The sequence below is a fragment of the Ambystoma mexicanum genome, chromosome 3q (genome assembly GCF_040938575.1).
Source record: "Ambystoma mexicanum isolate Mex_15411 chromosome 3q, UKY_AmexF1_1, whole genome shotgun sequence".
Taxonomy (NCBI): domain Eukaryota; kingdom Metazoa; phylum Chordata; class Amphibia; order Caudata; family Ambystomatidae; genus Ambystoma; species Ambystoma mexicanum.
Window position 1 is genome coordinate 1,198,248,059 of NC_090926.1, and position 27,146 is coordinate 1,198,275,204.

The following is a 27,146-nucleotide window of genomic DNA, read 5'->3' on the forward strand; positions in this document are numbered from 1 at the left end:
AATCTTCCCCTCCCCCTTTGTCATCCTCCTATGAGCCCCATATGGTGGAGGGCTGTATGCTGGGTTCGAGTATCCTTCAGCTGCCCTTAATTGTCCTTCTATTTCTTCTAATTCTCTTAAAGGGTACAACCCTCCCCCCTCTGTTTTCACTCCCGTTATTATTGGTACCTTGTTACTAAGTTCCCCCTTAATGCTTTTTAAGTTACCAATAGTATCTTCTCCCTCTCTGTCGTTCCCCGTATCCTTTGTGTTTTCACACACCTTTTTCCCAGCCTCTCCTTCTTTCTTAATCTCCCTTTCTTCCGGTGTTTCCCCCATAGTGAACATTCCATTTGGTCCTGGCCGGGACCCCTGGAACATCCTCCATAGGTTAAACACCTCCACATGGTTTGCCAACTTCTTCCCCGTGTATGTATTGTGCAGATGGTTTAGCAGTGAATGTTGGGCATATGGGTCAAAACTTCCATTAGGCGGCCATGGTGTCAACATTTTGTTATCAGTCCCCTGGGTCCACTCTATGCTGTACTTAATTAATTTCTCCCTGTGGGGTGGCAGTGTGGTACATATGTGTTGTAGTGGGGTAGTGAGGGTGTTCCCCCACCCCCCTGACCCTGTCCCGTATGACATAGTGGAGCTCCGGGGCTCCTCTTGTTACCCTTATCTTCACTGGCAGTTTGCAATATACACCCTTATATTGTTTACCTGGCCCCGTAAGTGTGGGGACTTACGACAATCCTTTGACACAATATGCAGTAAAAATTATAGTAAAAATTATATATATGTACAAAAAAATAAAATAAAAATAAAGATATATTTATATGGTTTTATATTTATATTCCTTCCCCTACGGCCCCCTGCTGCCGAAGCGCACACAGCCCCCTGCGGCTGCGTACCCCTTATGACGCTCTTATACAGTCGCCCTGTTTCCCCGTTCTCCTCCCCCTTTTACACTTGCCGTGGCCGGCGTTCTCCGTGCGCAGCCACGCCCCTTTCCCCTTCTACTTTTGCGGTCCTTTAGTCTATCCGTTATCTCCGAGTCCGCTTCCTCATCATCTCTCTCTCCCTCACCGCTCAACCAAGTTCGCTATGTACGCGATGTCCTATTAAACCCTGTTGGTGACGTCACCGATTTCTTCGAGTTACTGGTACATTCTTGTAATGTTCTTTAAAATCAAAATACACTTGTAATCTATCCCCGCTACCCCTACAGCTGTCTTCCTGTCTCTCCTGGAACAAGGTAATCAAACCAATAATATAATCGGACTGCGCACGCTGCGTCGCCTCGCGTGTGATACGCCCCTCAACAGGAGGGCTTAACCAGCCAACTATCTTCCGTATTGGGCAACTAGGCAACTAGCTACCGCCTACAGGGAAACGTCATCTACCTATCGAGTTTCTTGCTCGAACAATAGGGATCCTCATCTACTCATTGATCAATAAATCACAAATCGTAGGAAACCACACACCCCCACCCTTACACGTAGTCGCAACTTAGACCAATCAGTGGCTTACGAGCTGCCGCACGTGATGTTTTCGTGCTCCGCCCCCCCCTCTTTCGCGTGACGTAGCCGACTGCTCTCGCACTCGTTTCGCTACCATTCATTCCATTGGCAATACTAAGTTGTTAGACCTTCGCTGTGCATCTGTACAACACCTCCCTCCTCCCTTATTTACTTTCCCCCCCCCCACAATTTCGCATTGCTCATTGTGCGCGTCATGCTCACCAAGTTCTCTCGATGCAGGGTCGCTCGACTGCGTGCACCCCTCCAAGTGGCTCGCCACCTCCCCTCGTCTGGACCACGTCTGGACACTCGCCAACCGCGGGCGGGATACTTCTCAACCGGCTCCCGAGGGCCAATATCCGGATTGCGCTGTCCGGTCTTCTCGCAGCTCCGCGATTGTCCTGTAGTCCTCAGAAGGGGGCAACGGCAGAGGGGGCCGCGCCGCCGGGCCTCCTCGCAACGGCAGTGCTTGGAAAAATAAAAATAAAAGTGGATCTTAAACAGATCTCAGCAGTGCCTCCAACTTGTCGGGGGGAAATTCTGCCGGGGTCGGCCGGGCCGTCCGCAGACCTCCGGGCAGGGAGGCCCCAACTCCTCCCGTGTATATCTCGGATCGAGACAGAGTATGAGGCACACACAAGGAGCAAGGTGACTTCTGCTGTTTATTATGCAAACGGCAGGGATGGGTCAAGGAGCGTACGCGTCCGTCCTGACACACACACAATCGTGGGGCTCGCAGGTCCTTTTTACTGTAGTATGACGTGCTACTTGCGTCACATCAGAAAGTTAACAAAAAACCTATCGACACTCATAATTGGATGCTCGAGTGATAGGGTTAGTATAGAACACATATAGAGAGCGATACTAATGGCTAAAGGGTAGTCAGGTGATATATCTGGGTTGTCCCTACAATTAGATACATGAGAATTGTTACATGAAGACTCCTGAGGATTGGCTAAAGCTATTGTCGTCAGTGATAGGAACCCCATGTTCTGATTGGTGCACTCGTGAGCTCCCCAGCCTGGGACCACCGTTGTTCCCAGCTCTCGGTGTACCTTTAGTTTGCAACAATGTTTCACTATGGGTACATGCAGACAATGTGAGGATTTATTCATAGCTGGAAGGCTGACCGCTCCCACAGTCGCAAATGTCCATTATGCCTTTCAATTGTATCTACCTACGTTTGTGGCATGGGATCCAGACGCCTCTTCTCTCCTGGACTTGGCATCTCGTCAGGTTCGGCTTGGTCACGTGAGGCAGGACCGTGTTTGAGGCAGAATTCTGCACAATTAATATTGCTTTTCCACTGTGTGTTCTGCTTTAATTTGTAGGTATGACTTTAACGCTGGTACGCGGAGTGCGAGATTGCAACATCGTGCCTTTGATGACTTGTTCATTGAATATGAGTTTGCAACATGACGACCTTGGCTAGTTGCTTCGCCAGGCTCATTCTTGCAGGATCAGCAACCTGACTTTAGCTTTTGTCAACATCCATTATAACTCTTGCTTGAGGCCTACTTGGGCCTGGTGCATAAGCGATTCATTTCGTACATGGGTACTTTAGGTTATAGTGGCATATAGTTCCATGACTAGTATCGTGTCTTCATTGTACTTCTCATGATGGCAACTGTTTGCAAGGGAAGCGTGAGCAAGCTTCGTATAAGTTCATGACGCGTCTTGCGTTTCTGCATGCTAAAAGCCTATGTGAAAAATAATAAAGATGCACGTCCGTGAATATGCCTGTCGCCTAGTCATAGCACTGAGTATATTCTTCGTGTAGATTGGTGTGGGAATGTCCAGTGTGTATATTTGTTCAGCTGTGCTTCCCGTTGTCTAGGTCGTCATGGCATCTCTAACGACGTGTAGATTTCAGTCTAGTTTGTCCGTGCCGCAGGTGTCGGCGTGGCTAGTGCGGGCTGCTGGGCAGGCAGATGGACACATCCGTATGTTTCTGTACCAGGGTATTTGGTCGTCTGGTAAATGGACAAACTCTTCTCGTGGCGGGTGTCTGGGTCGTGACCCTTTAGGCCAAGCGCGAGAGGTGAAGGACGGGAGTCTGGTCTTCCATTCTCCCACTTCAGGGCGGTAATTCCCCAATCACCAAGGCACTTCCCCATTCCCATTTTTGCCCCCATAGGGCTCAATGGGAATGGGGAAGGTGCTAATTACGGTACCGCAAGTTGCCAGCTGTCCAGAGTCTTGGGTAAATACATAGGAGACCAAAACAGCTCCTATTAGGAATTTCCGACGAATGTGATCAGTCCCGTTATGAAAAACTGCTCTGGTCAACCGCTACAGCAGTACTCAGAAGGAATATCGCGCAGCTATGGGGATCGGAGAGCACGCCAAGCTACGACCAATGGGTCACGGACGTGGACATTCGTGTAATAATGGAACACAGGGTGTACGCGGCAAGGGGATGCCCGCGAAAAGCAAGCAAAATATGGCAGAGATGGGAAGATGACAATTGAACTCCCGACAAGATGGCACAAGCAATATGTATTAGATGGGCTGGGGGGGCGTGGCCAGAAGGCCATGTGAGCAGACGTGCTCTTGGAGGTGCTCCTGGTGATCTTTAACTTAACCAGAGAAGAAGTGCAGCTACACTAGCCTTTTGAGGGCAAGAACGCAGGCATCAGCTTATGAACATCCATGGAGCTGGTGCTGACAATCTGGAGCCAGTACGATCCATGAAACGTTGGATAGGGGCGAGCGACTTTCTGGGGAATGAAGCCTTGTAGAAACAAAATGGTGGTCGCCCAGACAAAGAACGAGCAACACGCAGACTGGCTGCGGCACCCCTTGTATGTACGGCCGGGAGGTGAGGTGGGTGAGGTGCATGTACTTCCTTTTGGCGTGCAGCCGAAGCGCACGCTTGCTGCGGATAGCCCCGACTGATCGCGCGGGGCGAGCGGACGGACGGTCGGCGCTAGGACTGCGCCCGGCCTGAGGTGGTTGAAGTGGTCCTCGCGGCCCGAATAGAAGAAGTGCACCACACCTCCTGGAGCTGGTGGGGGCGAGAGACAGGCTCTGGCCCGGTGCAATCCGCCGGGAGCTGGGAACTGCAGCGCTAGAGGTGCAGCGCCTGCCCACAAGCTCCCCGGCCAGCGGACTTGAGTGTTCGGAGGCGGCCAGGAGGCTGCAAGGGAGGCGCCTGGGTTGCGCCGCGCACAGCAGCGACCTTCAGATGTGCTGAGACACCGGCCTGAATAAACAACTGGACCCCGCGGCCCGAGCGGGGATGCAGGTGAAGCGATCCGGCTGCATAAGTGAGAGCGCGAGGCCAAGAAGGTAAAGATCAGCTGGAGAGCGCTGAATAAATACTGGGATACACCGACAAAGGACAATGGAGACAAAAGGGGATGAGAGCAGACCGGCAGGCCTACGCAGACGGACCCTAGTGGGTCAGTGAGATGGCATGAGGAAGCAGTGAGTTGCTGACGCTCCCCCACTTGGGCGGCTCTGGTGGCATTATAATAGACGTATATTTCCCCACTCCATGGTATTGGTGAGAGCTTAATTGCCAGCTGATGAGCCCATAAGACAGTAGGCCCAGATAGAGGGGCACATAAGTATCTCGTGTGAGGAGTTGGTGGACTTGCTTGAGCCTGCAGTCAAGGGGACATACAAAGCTTGGTCCGGATGGCCCACGGTGTGTGCGCACTAGCAAGATTGGAAGGCAGTCACAATGCTACGTGGGAGGGCACAACAACTCCGGTAGCCACTCATTGGCTCCCCGACACCCCTGGCGCGGCCCGCCTGGGCTTTGACGCCGACAGCAGTTTCATCCCACTGAGGCTGGCGAGAGGGGAGGTTTGCCCACAATTCCCTGGCACGACGCCATGTCCAGCAAACCTCTGAGAACCAAGGGAAAGCAGCCCATGCTGGATGAATACGCTAGAACACTGCCGGGCCCTGAAGGAACCAGGAGCAGAGATAAAATCCCTGTTGGGAGCGCTGGCGCCATGGGCACCAACCATGAGGTACTGGCGGTGATTGCAGACTTGAAAGTAGCCTGGGAGACCAAACTGAGTCTGGCCATGACTGAATTGAAAGCTGCACTGGATCTGAAAGTCGGGGCAGTGCAGGAGGAAGTGAACCTTCTCCGACAAGATGTCAGGTTGTTGGCAGAACATACAGAGAACCTGGAAAAAGAGGTGGGCCAGAACACAGCAAACTGTGCAACACACAAAGCAGACCTCCATTCCCTAGTGCAACGCATGGGCAATCTAGAATGTAGGGTGGAGAAGGCGGAGGGACGTGCCCGCAGAAATAATATCCGTATTGTTGGTTTGCCAGAGGGAGCCGAGGGATCCAACCCTACAGAGTTTGTTGAATCTATGTTGCTGCAGGAGATAACTGGAGGAGTCTTGTCCCAGGGGTTTGCGGTGGAAAGGGCGCGTAGGGCTCTAACGAGAAAGCCGCCGCCGGGCTTCCCCCCTAGGCCGGTGATCGCCAAGATCCTCAACTAATGGGATCGAGAAAGAATCCTGCAACACTTTCGTAAGGGCGGAACAATACAAAGAGGGATAGCAAACATCACTGTATACCCAGATTATACCCTGATGGTGCAACGGAGCCATATGAACTTTGGGACTGTCAAAAGAAGGTTGCGGGAAGCGGGCTACAAGTACATGCTGCTCTACCCAGCGAAGCTGAAGGTGTTCCCTAAAAACAGAACCCTGTTTTTCGAAACTCCGGAAGAGACCATGGGGTGGCTAGACTCGCAAAGCTGTCCCCAGGAGTCGGACATCCAGATGGGAGAAGGAAGAGATAAGTAATATACGGAGGGGGCACCAGAGGGTGTCGCGCTCGAGACTATGGGACTTGATTATAGTAATTGGTGAAGCTTACGGGCTGGTATGATTATGTTGGAAGGGGACATGATCCATGAGCACTGAGACCTATGCCTAGCTAGGGAGCCCCGCAGAGCTTGTCCTCATACCCCCATTTAGAGTAGTTTAGGTAGGTTAACGGTAGTCCAGTGACACCCTCCCGGGCTTCTGTCTCTGGCACACCAAGGCAGAACCAGAAGTAGGGTCGCCTGAGATCCAGGGATGGAGCTGGGCATTTGTTGGGGTTGGGAAGGGTCGGCAAGGGAGGAGGGGAGGGCAAGGGGAAGTTGGGGAAGAGTTGGGGAGTGTGATGGGGCTGGAAAGGAGGAGGGTAGGAGAGGGTGGGAAGTTGGGGTAGAGTTAGCAGTTGGGAGACGTGTGTATTGGGGAACAAGCCTACATAAAATGAGGGAATATCTGAGATCCGATGGAACTGGAGGATACCTGGAGAGGGAAGGGAGAGACCCAAATATGCTATGGGGGACCTTAAAGTAGTCACCTGGAATGTGAGAGGGCTTAATAGCTACTTAAAAAGAAATAAGGTTATGATGTATTTGCGCAGACAGAAAGTATACATAGCCCCGTTGCAAGAGACGCACCTGACGAATGAAAAACTGGAGGTGGTCCGGAAGAAGTGGAGAGGGACTGTGGTGGGGGCAACATACTCGGCGTATGCTAGGGGGGTAATCACCTGGGTGGCACCGCATGTACCATTTCAACTATTGCAATCTACGGTGGAGGCAGATGGAGGATGGTAATATTAAAGGGACTGGTGGAAAACAAGGAGATATGTGTGATTAACACCTATGCCCCGAACCAGGATACAGTGGCATACTTCAGAACCCTATATAGTAAACTTAGCGCAAACCTGGGAGAGGCGGTGATTTGGGGAGCAGATTTTAATTGCGTAATAGACTCATGGATAGATAGATCAGACTCCAAAATAGACAGACCGACCCCAGCAGCTAGGGTACTGAAGTCCTTGATAACAGACTTCGGGTTGGAGGACGCATGGAGAACACACTATCCGCAAGATCGCCAATATTCACATTATTCAGCCCCCCAGAATCTACACACTAAATTAGACTGTTGTCATGTATGCGCTGACGACAGAGATAGCACAGATAGAATACAAGGCGAGGGTCCTATTGGACCATTCGCCGCTTATACTGACATGGCAGTATCGACCTCAGAAAGCGAAAATACTGACATGGCATCTAAGAGCGGAAGCGCTAAAGGTCAAGATCTTCAGAGAAGACATGAGAGAGGAAATAATAAGCTACTTCGAGATCAATACAGGTAGTGTGGAGTCGGCGGGGGTCCTTTGGGAAGCCTTAAAAGTAGTGGTGAGAGGGATAGCAATAGCCAAGTCCAAAGGGTTACAAGGACGGATTGTAGCAGACTTACAAGTAGCGGAAAGGGAGCTAGAAGAGGAGATGAAAAGGGGAGATGGCACCAAGGATGATAATGAAGCAAACTTAGGTTACAACAGAAATGCGCTGGATATTGGGAAAGGCTGTGCAATCTAAACTATAAAAAATATATAGAGAGATAGCATGTGGGGGGAGATAAACTGGGGAGAGTTCTAGCATGGTTATATAAAAATGAGACTTCCAGACCAGTGATCAGGACGATAGTGAAAGAAAATGGGAGTATAGCAGATACTCAGGAGGCCATGAACCTAGAATTTGCAAATTATTACCATGTCCTGTATGGGGACGCGGAGGAAAGTGATAATAATGCAATAAGTGAAATCTTAGAGGATATAGGATTGCCGCAGATTAGCCCTGAAGAACGGGAGGAGCTTGACGCGCCAATCACTCTAGAGGAATTGGAAGAAGTGGTGAGGCAGCTACCCACTTGTAAGACCCCGGGGGGCCGATGGACTCCCCAGCAAATTTTACAAGATGTACAAAAATGAGGTGCTCCCACCGCTCCTGGAAATGCTTAACGAATCATACAAAGTCGGAAAGCTGCCAGAATCCTTGAGAGAAGCGATAATCATACCGCTTCCGAAACGCAATAAGCCTAGTGGTGAGTGCGGATCCTATAGACCCCTGTCGATGCTGAATCAGGACAGCAAAATATTGACGGCTGTCCTGGCAAACAGAATGAGGAGAGTCATTACCAAATTAATACATCCCGATCAAACCGGTTATGTCCCTAATAGGAACATATCCAACAATCTTAGGCATCTCCATTCAGTCATTGAATATGCTAGACAAATGATATGGCAATTGTGTCACTGGATGCAATTAAAGCCTTTGACTCAGTCAAATGGCCATGGTTGATTGCTGCCCTGACAAACTATGGAATAGGGCAGGGGTATCTGAGATGGGCCAAATTGCTGTGTAGTGAACCGCTGGCCAGAGTGAAAACAGGGTTAGTTATATCATAGAGGCGGAAGCTTGGTAGGGGCACCAGACAGGGCTGCCTGTGGTTCCCCATGTTGTATATTCTGGCCCTAGAGTGCTTGGCGATATATTTGAGGCAGCAATATGACACAATAGGCATAGTCATTAAGGGAGAGTCGCATCTAATTTCCTTATATGCTGATGACATGTTGCTGTATCTGCGCTACCCGGAAGAAAATCTACAGTATGTCCTGGAAGTGATGGACCGATTTGCAGGGCTCTCAGGCATACCAGTGAACCCCAAAAAGGCTTGTGTGTCTCCATTGGGGAGGTATAAAGGGATCCCACTGGAGCAATTGCCGATCCTCCAGATACCATGGGAGGTGGACACATTTTGATATCTGGGAATAGACATATATCATACGGTAGAGGCAGAGCACTGGCACAATACTGAGAAGGCAGTATGGAACATAGAAAATAGTATGAGATTTTGGGTGAAGCTCCCCTTGGCGATGATGGGCAGAGGGGCGATGCTTAAAATGGTGGTCCTGCCAAGACTGTTACATTACTTTGTCAATGTCCCTTACTTGATACCCAAGCGATTCTTTGTTAAACTGAGCAGTATATGCAGGGAATTCCTCTGGCAAGGGACAAGGAACAGGATGGCCCTTTGGAAACTGCAAAACTCATACGAGAAGGGAGGCATCAAACTACCAAATTATGAGATCTATTATATAGCAAGCCAACTCCAGTATGTAGCTAAATGGCTTTCTGATGAGCCGACCTCGGAGACCAGGTTGTTCCAACAAGATTGTGCCCCATTCTTCCTTAAAGAGATGATGTGGTTACCTAAAGTAGACATGGAGGGGTGCCCGAGGATGATGGTACTTGGGTGGGAGATATGGCGAAAGAGCTTGTAAAATGATGGAGGACCCTTACCCATGCTCCCTACAGGTGCCATTGGTAGCTTTGGCGGGAAAAGAAATACAACTCAGATTAATGAGCAGGAGGCAGTGGGAGTCTGTTGGGATAGCGACCCTGGGAGACATATGGCAAGAAGGGAATATAAGGAATTTCGAGGAGACGGTGGAAGAAGCAGGGGTACATGCAGGACAGTATATTACATATCATAGAGTGGTGCAGCGGATCAAACAGACATGGTCGGAAGACAAACTATCGAGTGAGCCCGATACCGCCATAGACACAATATACGACATAGCAGAGGGGGGCCACGAAATATCAAGACTATATGAGCTGGTTATGACCAAGGTGGGAAAGGAAGTGGCACAACTTAGACAAGATTGGGAAGAAGAAGTGGGGACCCCAATGAGTGATGGGATGTGGGAGCGTGCCCAACGATACCACAAAAAAATGTTGAGGAATGCTAGGCTACAGCAGATACAGTTGTATGTCACCCATAGGGCATATATGACGCCACAGAGAATAGCTAAATTTAAAAATGCAGCGCGACAAGCATGCCCCAAATGTAATGAAGAAAATGCTGGAATGGTGCATATGTTCTGGTCATGCCCAGAAATAGAATGTTTTTGGGGCGAAATAGCACATAGGATGGAAGATAAAGGGATCAAAGTAGAGATAGATACAGCATGGGCATGCCTGCTAGGAGGGTTCAATAGACCACGCAAGCAAAAGCACGTGAGCAAGTTGAAAGACTTGGTGTATGTACTAGCAAAGAGGAAAATTGCAAAGAAATGGAAAGCATGTCACAGACAAAGAATTGAAATGTGGTGGAACGATCTACAAAAATGGGCAGAAGCGGAAACAACAGTATGGCAAGAGGCGAGCAATGTCGGGGGGGAGGAGGAAGCAGGAACCTTTATGGCCTGGAAACAACTAATTTCAGAGTTATTTGGGCCTAGAAATGACAGGGATAGTGACCAGGACCCACCAGGAGTAAACGATACAGAAACCTCACCACATGATGAAGAAACGGAATAAGAAGGAAAGTAGGCTTGAGGGGAGGGTGGGGAGGGGTGAGACACAGTGGACAAGATAAAATGATGTGTATTAATATTGTTATGAACGCTCTAAGTTTGGTTTGTGTTGGTTGTTGAAATAAAATCAATAAAAATAGTTTTAAAAAAATATGTATTAGATGGGCTGGGCAGCACCGGGCTAGCGGGCCCGATATGAACATTTTGTTCCATGTGATCCCTCGCTAAAGACTTGATGGTCCGAGGGGCTGCGGCCCCATCCCCCTTTTCTTTCCCCCTTGTTGTCTTCCCCCTTATGTCTATTTTCCCTCCCTGCAATGCAAAGTGTTATTTGTAATGTTGATGCATGTTAAAAATCAAATAAATGTTTTGATAAAAAAAAAAAAGAAATGCTGATAGAAGCGTTAGCGCAGCCATCTGCCCTGGTAGTCGTTAAGTGCGCCGCCCACACTAACAAGACAGATGAAATATCGATGGGGAACGCAGCAGCCGACGCGGCATCCTAAATAGCGGCGTATTTGCCAAATGAAATGCATGTTGTGTCTGCCCCGCCTGTAAGCGAACATCCAGCAGCTTACACAGCGTTTCCTATCTCCCAGATTATCGAGCTACAAGGAAGGGCACCCGAAAGGGAGAATGATTTGTAGTTACGGAGAGGTTTCAAGCAATCCATGACTGATCTATTTTGGAGTCAGGACACCTCTGGGAAGGCATTAATCCCCCAGCAGCTGCTAGCAGTAATCTCTGAAAAGTTACATTACCCATCCCACAGTTTGAAGCCGCACATAGCTGCAGACATGCAGGAGGACTGGTTTCCCCTTTCTGCCATATTAGACACCCCATGCTCCATTGGCATCTTACTCCTTATTAACTGTTTTAACCATTATATACACTGTGTTGATTGTGTGTTCTTAAATGAAATTGGCTTCCACTTTTAATACTCTTTTGTATGCTCTCATTGATGTGTTTCCTATCTACTATTGCGCCGGCTATAATCACTGTTTTTGAACGTGCACTTAGGAACTACAATCCCCTGTGGTTTTGTAGTTTCTGAGCATATTTATTTGATTAACAGGCGTGTTAGTGCCTGGCGCGTTTGAGCCTCAGGTTAGTGCAGGTATAAAAGCAGAGGTTTGTTACACCTTTCTTTCCCCTTTCTGCTGATTAGACACCCCATGCTCCATTGGCACCTTACTCCTTATTAACTGTTTTAACTATTTGATATAGCGTGCTGATTGTGTGTTCTTAAATGAAATAGACTTCCACCTTTAATACACTTTTGTATGCCCTCATTGATTGTGTTTCTTATCTACTCTAGCGCCGGCTAGAATCACTGTTTTTGAACGTGCGCTTAGGAAGTACAATCCCCTGTGGTTTTGTAGTTTCTGCGCATATTTATTTGATTAACTGGCACATTTGGGCCGCCGGTTTGTGCAGGATTGTGTTGGAGGTTGGGTAAGCACTAAAAGTCTTATTAGAATTTGTTACTGTATCTATATCGCCGTTATTTACAGCCTATTTAGACTGGAAGACTAGGCATACTATGTATATCCTACCGAGCTCTAAGGCAGTGCCAACTACCTTGCAAGTGCCGACTGACTATGACTTTTATTGAAGTCTTTTCCCATGCTGATTCACATATTAATACTGCGGGAGGGACAGAATGTTCTGGTCCTGTCCTGGGTACACCAGCTTTGCTGGAGGGCACCTCTAAGTGTCTTAAGATAGTCTCTTAGCCAGAAGGGGGCGCGGAAGCTCCACAGCCAGTGTCGATAAAGCTTGCCGTTTTGAATAACAGGTCCCTACCTAAACATGCAGATGATGTCCACGGTTACATTGTGGAAAATCTTGTGGACATCATGTGCATCACTGAAACATGGTTATTGGATTCACACGGGCCAAGGATAGGACAAGCAATCCCTTCTGGCTATTTTTCTTTGGTAAAAATTGATTTGAGGGGGTGAGGGGAGGTATTACTATTATCTGCAGGAAAGAAATGCGTGAGGTTGGGATAGAGTGTGATGGGTGTGAAATCCTACATACAAAGCTCTCCCCTAACCACAATAATAGCATAGACCTTACTCTGGTCTATAGGCCTCCTTCAGAGATGCCCACTTCCAATTAACGTATTGCACAGTTGTTATCTCCTCTGCAAAAATTCAATTGCTCTACCATACCTCTGGGTGATTTCAATCGGTGGAAGGGAGATCCAAGAGATAAGGCAGTCTTGGACTTGGAAGTCTCATTAAAGAACACAGACTTCTGTATACTTAACTCTGATCCTTCACATATTAAAGGTCACACATTGGACTGGCTTTCCAGTAGAAAAATCAGTTTAGGCGATGTGACTACTACACCTTGCATATGGTTGGATAATTTCTTTATTACAGCTAAAGTACAGTTATCACTTTATCTGCGTAAACATGAGAGTTCCAACAAGGATTTTAGAAGACGTTTTCAAAAAAATAAATCTCTGGAACTGGCGAACTGTCTGAGGGAACTCATGTCTCAAACGTCTGACCAGCACCTCTCCAATGATTTAGCAAAGAGTTACAATTCACACTTGAAAGTTAGAATAATTACGTGCCTCTCAAATCAAGAAAAATGAAAGATCACACTAATCATCAGAGTTGGTTCACTCCAGATTTAATCCAACTTAAACAGACAAAGAGACAGGCAGAACGCAATTGGCTCAAAGAGAGAACCCACATAAGTAAAGATGCCTAGAAATTCATTGAGAAGGCTTATGGACTTAAGATTGTGGAGGCGAAGAAAAACTATTGTAATTAACTGATAACTAAAGCTGGGAATGAAACCAAAGAGTTATTCACACAGTTTAAGAACTGGGAAAAGCCCAACACCCTGTACCAAGCTTTGAAGCCAGGCGGAGATGACTGTATCCATGTGCAGAATGCATTTGAGCGTAAAATTAGTCTTGCATGGGCAAGAATCTGTAAGCATTTGGATAATCAGACTTCATCTGAATCCCATAACACCACGGGCAGGGATCGATGCCGGGAGTCTCCGATTTCTTTTGACTTCAGCCCAGTAATAAAATAGTGATGTAGTGGAGCTGTTGGGAAGCGTGAATCCAACTAGTTGTCTTGGAGATGTCCTCCCTTAATCTTATTTGTGCCGTTTTAAGGAGATTCATTAACGTCTTGTTTGCACATAGTATTGTTCCTTTGCTCATCAAGGAGGTAGGAGTGAGCCTGCATCTAAAAGAAACAGGGTTAGACCGAAGGGCCTGCTCAAACCTTAGGCCTATCACTAATACCTTATTTCTTTTCAAAATATTTGATAAAATGGCTACTACTCGGATCCAGCAATATGCAGAGAACATGGATCTTCTCCATAAGAATCAGCCAGGGGTTATTTTGGGCCATGGAATGGAAAGTGCCCTTCTAGATCTCCATACCCATACGCTAACTATCTTGAAAAGAGTGGATCGGTCCGCTGATTTTTTTGGATCTATCGGCAGCTTTCGACCTACTGGATCATAGGCGAAAGCCAGGAAATGGATTGATTCTTTCCTCCATGTCCATAACTCCAGAGTTTGTTCGGAAAATGTATTTTCTGACACTGCCCCCATTATCTGTAGGTTACCACAAGAGGACCTGTTTGTCCTCGTCCCTTTGTAGCATTTACATCAACCCTTATGTGCTGAGCTATAGACACTGGGGGTTTTCTTCGCAAATTACGCTGATTTTCAATTGTCTATGTAACTCCGTGGAAATCATGAGGTGGACCAGGAAAACCTAAATAAAATATACCAGTTTATTAAAGACTGGATGACCTTCAATTGGTTATGTTTAAATGCAGCCAAAAACGAACTAACTATTTACGGGTCAAAACACGCTAGAGAGCTTTAGCATAGACAGAGACCATATTGCTGTGGTTAGTAAAGTCAAAACCCTCACTGTTTACATGGAAGATATAAGGCAGATGCCCATGTTAGTTATGTGGTCAAAAACTCTCATTATTATTTGAGGGTCTTGAGGCAGATCAGCCCCCTATTCTCTCAATCAAACCGTGAGAAGTTAGTTCCAGCCATTGTCTTGCCCAGACTTGATTATTGTAATTCCTTGCTCGGTGGGGCCAGCAAGGAATGTCTGGGCACGTTTCAAAAGATCCAAAATTATGCAGTGCGAGTTGTTTGTAATATTGCCCGTAGAGAAAACCGATTTCAGAGACACGTAGAGAACGCCATTGGATTCCTGTTGCTGCAGGGTCCAATTTAAGAAACTCACGTTGTGTCACAAATGCCTGTTCGGAAATGCACTTTCTTACCTGAGTGAGAAATTGGTTGTGTACAAACTTATCTGTCGCTTATGGTCCTCGGACGCACATGGCTTAGTTATTCCTTGCTTCAAGAGAAGCAGGGGAAATGGTCGATCCTTTCCGGTCTTGTTGGCACAAGCCTGGAATAAGCTTCCAGACAATTTGCAAACAGAAAAAGACCATCTTTTCTTCAGGAAAAGCCTGAAGACTCGACTATTTGCTTAGGGGAGTTTTTCCCCTTTACTCTCCTTCTATCCTCTGGTCTCTGTCTTGTTTCCTTTAGCCTTTGTTTTCTTGTTTCTCTGTAGCGCCCGGAAGCCCAAGGGCTTTGACGCTTAACAAACAAATAGAAATAGAAAGAAATATACCAAACATCCAGGAAAGCATTACAGAAATGGTAATTCATTGCCCCACATGTCAAAGTTTGAGTAAAGGGATGATACTACGGACATTACGGGGCACATTGCCCATTTACATATAGACTATGCTGATATGGGTGCTGCAAGCTTTTTAGGGCAGGAAGTATTCCCGCAATGGGGTTGTGCAAGATTTTAAGGTCAGACAATGGCACACATGGGTTATTTCAACACGTTACAGCACTACGTGGCATCAAGCACTAGATGTGTTCGATTTATCACCCACAGGCTAATGGCATTGTGGAGAGAATAAATGGGCTGGGCTCCTTAAAAGTAAATTATTCAAACTGTGTATCACGATGAAGAAAAACTGTGTACACTGTTTACCCAAGGCCCTATTCAGTTTACGTACACAGCCAAGCAAAGACCTGGGCATGTGACCACACGACCGCTGCTGCCTTGGGACCGTGTGTATGTCTGCAATTTTGTATGTAGGTGTAACAATCCTCGGTTCCAAGGCCTTTACAAGGCGGTCTTTTGTACTCCCCTTTTAGTCAAAGTTAAAGAATTTTGCTACTGGTTCCACCTCTCTGACATCGATAGGGCACCTCCAGTGAACACTCTGGTGCCTTAGTTATCTTAAAACAAGGGGTAACAGTACTTGTACCTCGACTAACCTACCAGCCTGTTCAGGGGGCGATACAGGTGTTGTGGCACGATCACGCGGCAGGCCAAAGCTTAGCTGCTACCTCTATATTTTTCTTTTTCTAGGAGCGTTTTTTTCCTTCCTTCCTCTCTCTCTTTCTTTCTTCCTATTCCTTTATCTCTCTCCCGTTTCTTTTTTCCCTCATTTTCCTCTCTTTCTATTGTTTCTTTTTCTTTTGTGTACAAAATACTTCATGTACGTTTCTCCCTTTTTGTTGTCTTGTGTGTCTGTGCTTCTATTTCAGGAAAGAGGAAGATGAGCGCAACTAATGTAAATCATTTGTTATGTAGGGACCCACGGTGCAGATGCACGAATGAGAGAATATGAACCTATATCTATTATTGTGGATCAGTTATTGCTGGAGGACTGTGTGTGATATTGCTAGTACTGTTGGGAGTGTAATGGGGGAGGGCATTATGGGGGGAGGTCCTATAAAGGGGGGGATAGGGAAAATAGGATTGTATATTATCCAAATGGGACATTGTATATAAATGTTAATAGGAGTGGATTTACATATATTACCACCAACAATAATAATGGAAATGCATTTAATGACTCTTAATATGCAGGATACGTCAGTGGGGGGAAGTAGAGAATAGGGTGTTGTCAACAAGAAGGGAATTATCTACCACTATGGAATGATATAATGTAATTTCCAATAGCACTGCTAAAGCAGCCATCCATGAGAATGTGTATAGCAGAATAAAAGGAGAAGTAAGACAAAAGTATGACATGTATAAAGGGCTGCGTTCTGATGTGATTGAGGATATTCATCACCCCGAATTCACTAATTCTTGGTACTCTGATATGAGCGGTGTGGGGCGAAACACTGTGAATGGGAGCTGCTATGTGTGTTCACTTATTCCACACGCGGCAGCAGCTCCCAAGGTGTTAGTACTGCAAGCAGTCCAAATTATAGAGGCACACTGCCTAGTTCATCTTGCACTATGCAGAATAAAAGGAATGTTCCAGGCACATAGTGTGCAGGCACAAATGATGGGCCTAGACTTTGTAAAGTGCAGCGAATACCCAAAAAACATTAAGTGTGTGGATCTACCCTATCTGATGTGAAAGGGGGGGAAACACGTCAATAACAACTAGCGGGACATCACACTACCTTGCTTGGCCAAGGGACTGGTAACATATACCAAGGAAAGGATAGCACAAGTGGTCATTTTCTGTGTGCTAATCTGGACTGGGCATATTACAAAGCTGACGTGGATTGCAACAATGGAAAAGCCGCTGCTAGTGCAGAAGGAAGAAGAATATAGACTCTGTTTCTGCAGCAAGGGTACAGTTATTGTCGGCACAAATGAATACTGCAATACAACTCTCTTGATCACAGAGATGAAGAAAGGAATGGCAGTGCTGATGGATTACTACTGGGTCTGTGGAAGGGCTGTTGTTCGCTCGCCATGCTGCACTCAGCATTCTTAGTAATCCCAGAAGAACACCGGAAGGGGGAGTACTGCCTGCAGGGGGCCAACAAGTTTTCCCACAGTTGAAAATGAAGATAAGAGCATGGTACCCACACAAGGGTCAAGTGGCACAGCGATTAGAGCGCTCGCTTTGACATCCGTGCAGAGCCTGCTAACGCAGGTTCGAATCCCGGCGGGGCCAAACTCAGCCTTTCATCCTTCCGAGGTCGATAAATGAGCACCACACAACGTGGGTAATAATAAGCCGCGCTCAGATACCTGAGGGTTCGTAGCGCTATATAAATGCCTAATTACTATAAATGCCTAATTACTATTACAAGAGCCCCACATCTGTTTAGGAAAAGGACAGTTCCAACAACCGCAGAAGATGAAAAGGTCAAATTACATATCCAAAGACTTTTCCACATTGCTTGCTGAAATACCAGACTAATACAGGCTTTTCAGCTCAGCAGTTTCCTTTTTCGCCTCTTTACTCTTGCTGGGAGTACAGGCTGCAGCCAATGCCAAATGGTTGCGGATAGTGAGGTGGGAACTGGTCCAGTTCCAAACGACACAGTGAATGGGTTCAACCTGATCAAGGTCGAGTTGCAGGCATTGAGACTTATGACAATGCAAAATCGCTATGTGCTGGACATGTTAACAGCGATGGAGGGTGGGGTTTGCAAAGAATGTGGTGATTCCTGCTGTACATTCGTGCCACCAGAGTACACAGAGAACGCATCATTATTCCACAACCTTGCTGCAGTCCATAGCCTGGGTGTTCGCATGAAGGAGGAGGAAGGAATATGGGACAGTGATTGGCTGCCTGTGGCATTTAACTGGGCCCCGACGTGGCTAGGTGCGATCGTGAAGATGTTAATGCTATCATTGTGTTCATCTGGGTCATTTTCTGCACTTGTCAGCTGGTCTTTCAATGCTCAGCCTCTGTGGCACCTGATAGCACAAGAATGATGTTATCAATTTGGGTTCCAAAAGCATCTAGCGAAACAAAAAATATTGAAGTACAAACTGATGTCCCACAGGGTGGCCCGAAATATGAAATAGTCCCCATCCTATATGGAGAAGAAGGTGATCGTCTATACCATACTATCATCTCCCCACCCCTTTAACCAGAAAATTACACAATGGTTTGGGTGGACTTGGCGGGGATGGGAGATGCATTTATATGACTTGTTCACCTGAAATTTACACGCATAGGGGAGAGAGTTTGCGATCAGTGTGTATGGCTTGGGTGCCAGTAAAGAGGATTCAGCCATATGTGGATGCAGACATTGGGGGGGAGCACAGAAGTATTCCAGAATGTGTTACTGTAGAAGTAACGAAAGGGGGGAATGTTCGGAAGGGGATAGCCCCATCCCACCTCCCTAGGCGCTTCAGAGTGAGGCGAGATGCCTTCGAGGCACTATGATGGGCCAGGCGAGAGGTGGGACAGCGAGAGGGATGCCCCCGTTCAACAGGGTCCCATTTTCATTGTAACCAAATATAGTCTATCTACATAATGCAGTTCAAGAGCATGAGCGGCATTGCTATTTTGCTTGGATATTAGTAATCATAGGTAGAAGGGAAGGCCTGTGCGGTAAATGCAGTAAATGCAGCACTGCATGCACTAGGCCCAATTCGCGAGACCACAGAAATCCCCAGTCATGCCCGAGCTCCCATAAGGACAGTTGACACCCCAACTACCACAAAGTCTATTAATTGTTCCAAAAGTGTTGCAAAGATGTGTTTTTTCACCCAAGACGAATGTGCCTTATAAGGCTGCGATCAGAGACCGGCGCCTGGTGTGCATGTTATCTCACACTGGGCAAAGCATGACCTGGCTCATTCCTGGGTGACCACGAATTATAGCCCATGTTACTGACTAAACCCTAAAACCCCTGAATACCATGGCACCAGGTGCACTTTGACCACTAACTCCAAAGTAACAAGTCCTGAAATGTTCAAAGAGGATGGACGGGGCATATCAGCACGGTGACAATCGTGTGATTTGTATTGCGAGGTGTTTGGAGGGATAAATTATAGTTAAAAACGAGGCTGGAGATGTTCGAGCCCGATGGTTCGAAGGGAGTGAATTGAAATGTGTGTGTGAAGGTTATAGTGCGCCAGAACCTCCTTTGTATCCTTGTTAAGGTGTGCAAAGTGCCCATTATGAGTGATAAAACAAGCTGTATAGTAGGAGTATAATTAATTTGTTTTTTGACGTTCGACGTGAGAAGAAGATGAGCCATGCAGCACCCACGTGATGAATGACGGACTGGGCTGGGACAAATGAACAGCCATCCTTTATGGATAAAGATTGTACCAGTATAGGGTCCATCTAATCAGCCGCGCAGGGTTTTACTGTATGTTGTTGCATCCTCACGATGCAGTGTACCTTTAGAAGTTTCTGCTAGTACCTCTGTTTGCCAGAATGTTCTTGACAGCAGAGTTCTTTGTTGTTCCTCTCATCTGCGTGTGAGATTAAAACTTGTTATCCTTACAAGATCGACTTGGATCCTTTTCTTCCCTAGCAAGTTGTATTCTCTCTGGTGTGAGCGTTTAGGGGCTTGCCTTCACCCTACCCAGCAAAGACAATGGTGAGTAATCATGGAAGTCCTAGTCAAAAACATGTAGCAAAATGCATGCTTCAAACCCTTGCAGTAAAACAATTACAGCTTTCCTCCGTTCAGTACATTAACTACTCTAGTCCCGAGAACCATGTATCCTTGCAAAATGAAAGTGTTTTTCAAAATGGCTTATGTTTACAAGCCACATGCCCTAACCTTTACCATCCAACATGGTCAAGGCGTATGTTTTGATTTGTTATATTGACAGTAATATTGTCTGATATATGAACACATGTTCATTTCCGGAACCGTTCCTTCTCATGTATGATGTATTTGCTGGTGGTCTGGGGCAAAATTATAATTGTACTATACCCAAAGTTCTTCTTTGCGAAGTGGGCTGTTTTTAGAACAGAATGCTAAATGTTCTGGAGTATCTAAACATAGTAAATGTTCTTTCAATACAGAGTAACTCTGGTGTATAAGAATACCATAGTTGTAAATGGAGAGTATTTGTAAATGCAAATTCCAATCAAGCTTTGCACTTGAATCCACCCTTATTTGTGGAACCACGCTTTTTAAATGTGACAACCCTCTTACATGATCTGCTCTGCCGGTGATGTCATATGTGTGTTTAGGGGCTGCGAAATGGGGACCTCACAGTTAAGGTGGCATAACCCCCAACATGCCAAATTTCAGTGGTTTTGTTGCATTATGTCGGCACCTTAATGCCACTTCAACTAAAAAATGTTTCACTGAATTTCAAGTCTTTTTTGTTTTAAGTAAACCTATTGATCTCAACTGTCCCTTCACTACAGTTTGTTTCAATGAATGTCAAGGGTTTTGTTATTCTATACTTCAACCACCTGTAATTCTTCCTTTTTTTCTGATAACAAAACTGATGTTATATCATTTGTTAACAATGTGTTCTTCAGCCATGCAACATTGGTCTTTTTTTGTCCAATAGATAAGAATGGATTACTAACGGTGTACTGGGAAGAGAAAGACGAAGGTGTTATAATGCATGGATTACTATTTGGTCACTGGAATGAGGAAGAGGGATGCAGGCGTAATGCAACAGATTAGTAATGTAGTACTGGGTCAAAGAAGTGGGAGGTGGCAGTAAAGTTATGATTAATAATGAGGTACTGGGATGAGGAAGAGTGAGGTGGTCGTATAGGAGGACTGTGATGAGAAAGTGTGAGGTATGAGTAATGAGGGATTGACAAATAGGAGTAAAGTGGGAGTATTGGGGGACTGTGAAAAGGAAGAGGAATATGGGATATTGGGGGACTGTGATGAATAAAAGTGAGGTAGGGCTAATGGGAGACTGTGTCAAGGAAATGTGAAGTGGCACTAGTGGAAGTCTGCAGCGGGAAAGGTTGAGGTGGAGAAGTTGGGGACTGTGATGCGGAAGAGCCAGGTGAGAGTAATGGGGGCCTGTGACGAGGTATAGTGAAGTGACGGTAGTGGGGAACTGTGACCAGGCAGAGTGAGGTTGGAGTAATAGATGACTGACAAGGAAGAACGAGGTGAGGTTAGTGAGGAACAGTGACGAGCAAGAGTCAGTGGCTTGACTGGTGGATCGGGGGGAGTTGGAATAGTGTTGTTGCTCGATCTGCCCGCCGCATTTGACACGGTGGACTACCCCACCCTGATCTCCCGTCTATCTTTGGCGGTCTGTCCGGACAGGTTTTGAGATGGTTCACTGCGTTTCTTTCCGACCGCTCTCAATCTGTCTCCCTTCCCCCTTTTCGCTCTAAACTGATGATGCTTGATTGAGGTGTCCCCCATGGGTGTGCTCTTTCTCCAAAACTTTTTAACATCTATATACGGCCCCTTCTGTCACTCATTTATTCTCATGGCTTCTGCTACTATTTTTACGCAGATGATACACAGATATTGCTGCACCTTGACCTTACTCGCCCTGACTTAGCTGGTCGTCTTAGGAAGTGTCTGGAAGATCTTGCGACGTGGATGACAGTCTATTGGCTTAAGCTAAATGGAAAAAAACGGAGGTTTTGGTTGTGGGTACAAGCACCCCCCTGTTTTGGACAAGTGATTTCTGGACTACCTCCTTGGGCCCTTTTCCCTTACCATCCCCCTTGGTCTGGAATCTGGGGGTACAAATTACATCTTCCCAGTCGATGCATGAGCAGGTGCTGCTGTATGCAAAGGAGGTCACTTCAAAATGCGCATCCTCCGTAAGGTGCTCCCCTTCATTCAGGAAGAATTCGGTTTCTTATAAAATGCCTCCAGCTCCTGCAGAAGGCAGCTCTCAGGGCTGTTCTGCGCCCCCCACATGAGACGCATATGACCCCTTTGCTCAGACAGCTTCACTGGCTGAAAATGGAACAGCGGATTCTGTTTAAATCACTCTTGTCTTGTTCACCGCGCTTTTTCTGGCATGGGGCAGAATAGATTAAAAAGAATTCTCACTATATGTGGCATCTCACTGTCTCCGTTTTCAGTCAGCCTACGTAGTGGCAGTTCCCTGTGTTAGACTCTCTCGTGTCGGCAGACAGGCTTTTTCAGTAGCCCCCACTAAAGCATGGAATACCCTTCCCTCTACCCTACGTACCACGGTGGACCATCTTGTCTTTCGCCGTCTTCTGAAGACTTATCTTTTTTATGCTATAGGTGCCAGGGCCATGATGCCTTTGGCGAACACGCGCTTTAGAAATACAGATAACATAACAAGTAATGATGGACTGTGATGAAGGAGAGTGAAATGTGAGTAATTGGGAACTGATAAGGAAGAGTGAGAGAACTCTGATGAGGAAAATTGGGGTGGGGTAGTGGGGGACTGATGAGGAGTGAGGTTGGGATAGTGGCAGACTGTGACGAGGAAGAGTGAGATGGGGCTAATGGCAGACTGTTGAAGAAGAGTGAAGTGAGAGTAGTGGTGGACTACGACGAGGAAGGTTGAGGTGGTCTAGTGGGGGACTGTGATAAGGAGGAGTGAGGTCAGAGTAATGGGGATTGTGACAAGGAAGAGTAAAGTGGGAGTAATGGAGAAATGTGATGAGGAAGAGTGAGGTGAGGGTAGTGAAGGACAGTGACATGGAAGAGTGAGGTGGGGCACTTTGGACTGCGAAGAGGAAGAATGATATGGGGATAGTGAAGAACTGTAACAAGAAAAATTGGGTTGGGGTAGTTGGGAACTGTGATGAGGAAGAGTGAGGTGGTGGTACTGAGGGGCTTTGAGGAGGAAGAGTGAGGTGAGTTACTCGGACTGTCATGAGGAAGAGTAAGGTGGGGCTAGCGGGAGACTGCGACATGGAAGAGGGATGTAGGAGTAAAAGTAAGAATACCATTCACTACTGGGTTGAGGAAGAGGAATGTGGGGTAAGAGTAAGATTACTATTGGGTATTGGCACGAAGAGAAGGGACCTGGGAGTAAAGGTAAGCTTACTATTGGATATTGTGACAAGGAAGAGGGATGTGGGGCTAAATGTATGATTTCTATTCAGTACTGGGATGATTGAAGGGAGATGTAGTGGTTAATGTTGCATTACTAATTAGGTACTTTGTTGAAGAAGATGGAGGTATGTGGGGTAAAGGTAAGATTACTATTGGGTATTGGGACGAAGAAAAGGGATCTGGGGGAAAGGGTAAGATTACTATTGGGTACTGTGACAAGGAAAAGGGATGTAGGGCTAAATGTATGTTTTCTTTTCAGTACTGAGATGATTGAAGAGAAATGTAGTGATTAATGTTGCATTACAAGGTACTGTGATGAAGAAGAGGGAGTTTCGATCGATAATGCAAAGATCTTTCCTGTTGACATCAGTAGAAAATTGAGATCTTCACTGTTTAAGTCACAATAAAAGCTTGTTCTTCCCTCGATGCTATGTTGCACACTTTTATTTCAATTTAATTAAACAAATATAAGCTTTTTAAGTAAATTTAGAAATCTCCAAAACACTAATAGCCGCCTAACACCCCTCTCCCACACACTTTAAGTTAATTTAGGAAGCAATCCCTGTATTTTATTTATATTTAAAACACAGATTGCTATATATATAGTTTTGAAGTATTTTGATATTTTCTTTTTTGCTGCTCAACATTGAGATGTCTCAGCATAAAATGACACTATCCTCAAGCCCCAAACCCTTAGGGATGTTTCCAAAAACAAATCTACGTCTTCATAATGGCGGATTTCCAGAAATCAAAAGCCTTGGGACCAGCAACGCATCATTGCATTATGGCAGAAATAACTACATTTATGGTTACAGCCTCACCCTCCTCTGTGCCACATTTATTTTCTTTAAATATTGGACTGATTTACACAAAACTAAAAAAGGATTTCCTTCAATTGCTTTCTGCCCGAATTGTTTCTTATTTGGTGCATATCCGTCCAATGGTTTGGGCTGTGTTTGAGCAGAAATTTCACATATTTCCTATAGGAATGAATGGAAAAGTGAAAAACAAACCCCTTTTTTCACCCTTATGTCTTCTGTGTAAAAGGAGGAAATGATGTCTTAAAACATTCTAGAGTCTAGACTATAACATTATAGACTCCTTGTGTCTAAACAATATAAAATAATTTTTTCAAAAATGAATTAATACAAAAGTAGCCAGACAAAACATACAACTAAGAACAACGTGTACAAATGTCAGATACCACACATACAAAGAGCAATCAGTGCTGTGCAGTTAAAAAAACTGAGAAATTACAATACTCTTGTTCATATCACCACATAATTGTGCTTGAGTTAATCAAGGAAAAAGAGGGGTCTGAACTGTAATACGGATTTGCATGAACCCATATGACAAATTACGTTTCAAATGTTACTATGGCTCAAAAGTTATAAGACATAGGGCCTCATTCCGAGGGTGGCGGTAAGGGGTTAACGGCGCCTGCAATGGTGCTGGTGCCGTTAACCCCTTACTGCCGCATTATAAGGTCCTTTAGAGGGTCCCGCTAAGGGTGGCTGGTTTTTCCAGGTGCCCTTAGTGGGAGCCGCTAAAGGTCCAGCATGCTAACCATGGACCTTTCAATAGGGGCTCAAATGGGAATGGGGAAGTACTGGTCCGGATTCCCTGAATTGGGAAATACCGGGCTCTTCAAGGTTGGAATGGCCCAGTATTTCCCCATTCAGGGAGCCCGGACCCGGCATGCGGTATGGGGGTAACCTTGTAATGAGGCCCATAGAGTTTTCGCATTTCCTATGGATGATAACATTCACCTTCACTAGCGTTGCCCTATATTTTCATAACTTTGGTGCAAGAAGACACACTAGAGCCATAATGGGGGAACATTCAGCGTGGCATGGCCCCACCTGGTGGCTGTTGAAAATGTTTCCCGGATAGACTCTGAGGGAAATTTCAAAAGATGAGCAGTCTGTATGAGGATCTATTGTAATTACCAGAAAGAATATTACAGAAGGTAATTTGTTATTTGTTCTATAAAATAGTACCAGTATTTCTCTTCATTCTGACATTTCTGAAAACCTGTTGCATGAGAATGTATCTGCAAAAGGCATGCATTCCTGAGCATGTTATTTCTTCCTATTGTTTACTTTATATCTACTATTAGTGCGTGATAGTTTTACATTTTGTACTGAACCATGACAAAAGCGATGTATGCATTTCTTACTGTTCGGTATTCCACTGCGTTACTATTTACAGCCAAGAAAGTACTACCCGGATATGCTGAGAATAAGTTAACACGCAAAACAGGTTTCACTGTACACATGACAGGAAGTGGAGGCATGGTTCTAAAGTGAGTTGGATTAATTATCAGATCCAGTATCCACCAAGCAGTCAGTGGGACAAAAAAATCAAAAATGGTCCTCAGTTCATCTGTGTTTGAAAAGCACCTATAAACCTGTCTTTCAACGTGATTTGCCAGTTGCTCAATTTTTTAGGTTTGATGGCACTCAAAAGTAGTAAAATGTGTCTGTAATAAATCAGACATTTCAAGTTTCAGGTCAACAGAATTGACACAATTGCTTTTACGGTGTGTTGGGGTACGACTCTTCCTTTTTAATAGATGCATTATTTGTGCAACTTTTTTTGTTTCCTTTTGCTAGTTGGGCATACCTCTTGGGCAGCAAAACCTACATCCTCTGGTGGCCAGAAAAGGAACAGTCGGGCGGATTTGACGCTTTGGTTAAACTCTTGGAAGAATTTTCAAAAGACTTCACAACCAAAGGATGCCAGACTTAGCATCGAAATCTCACTGGAAATGTGACCTAACTGTTTGTAATGCCTGCGGTTAGGTATTGTCAACAGGTTAGGTATTATCAACACACATTTTAAATGTATTGTACATTTTATTGCATACAAAGGTTTGTGCTCAATTGGTAGTACCTTTTTCAAGTAGGGATATAATTAGTATAGGTTTCTGAAATATATATTTTATGTAAACATTTAAATAAAACTTAATTAAAATTGTAAAATGGCATGGTTGTTTTGATGCGACTTACACAATAAATGTGATGTAAATGCATCAGTTCGTGTGCAGATGTATTTGGGGGGGGGGGCAAAAGAGGTTTCCCGCAGGCAAAGCAGGGTTTTATTTCTTTAATAAAATAAAACTGCGACTAAGAAGGTCACTGAAGAAATAAGAATGGGAGCTCTCGAAAGACGCCCTTTTCCATTCCTATGGCAGCGAGTGGCAGTGAGGATGGGGGCGGAAAATGGAGGAGACAGCAGGTAAGATTTATTTTTCATTTTGTTTTATTGTGTTATGGTTAAAAAATAAACCTTACACTAAATCATTTGATTCACATAAAAGATACCAAGAGTACAATCAAATTCATGCACAATCACTTCCATGCTAACACATCCCAAAACTAAAACATAACTCATATGTTTAAAATACTGTACTATTAACCGGAATGATTTGTGTTTCCAATAATTCAAAAATACATAAAAAAAACTATAAGCTGCTATCTATCATGAGCATCGCTACTTGCTACAACCTTCGTAAAAAATACAACAAAAAATATAAATTCATGTTTATAAACGTTATTCCAATATAACAATAATATTTATCTTCAGTAGTGCTATTTTAAGTGCTATCCCCTTCCATTGATCTTGACCAAAAGAGAATCACTGTCATATTCAAATCTCTTGTGCACAAAGGTACAAAATTGCATTTTCAATTGCATTTGTCTCATTGGGCCTGTTTTAGGGCAATATATTGTGTGGCAAATCCTGAGATG

General features: G+C 45.4%; 1 protein-coding gene across 2 annotated transcripts in view; it reads left to right on the top strand.

The window, feature by feature from the left end:
* LOC138447740 (complement C3-like) overlaps nucleotides 1–26,370 on the top strand; it is a 2,843,165-nt gene extending 2,816,795 nt beyond the window's left edge. For both annotated transcript variants that reach the window (XM_069604045.1, XM_069604046.1), the window contains exon 41: nucleotides 26,010–26,370. In XM_069604045.1, the coding sequence (XP_069460146.1) occupies nucleotides 26,010–26,145 (136 nt within the window). In that variant the 3' untranslated portion in view covers nucleotides 26,146–26,370. The remainder of the gene's footprint in view (nucleotides 1–26,009) is intronic.
* Nucleotides 26,371–27,146: the final 776 nt, after the last annotated feature.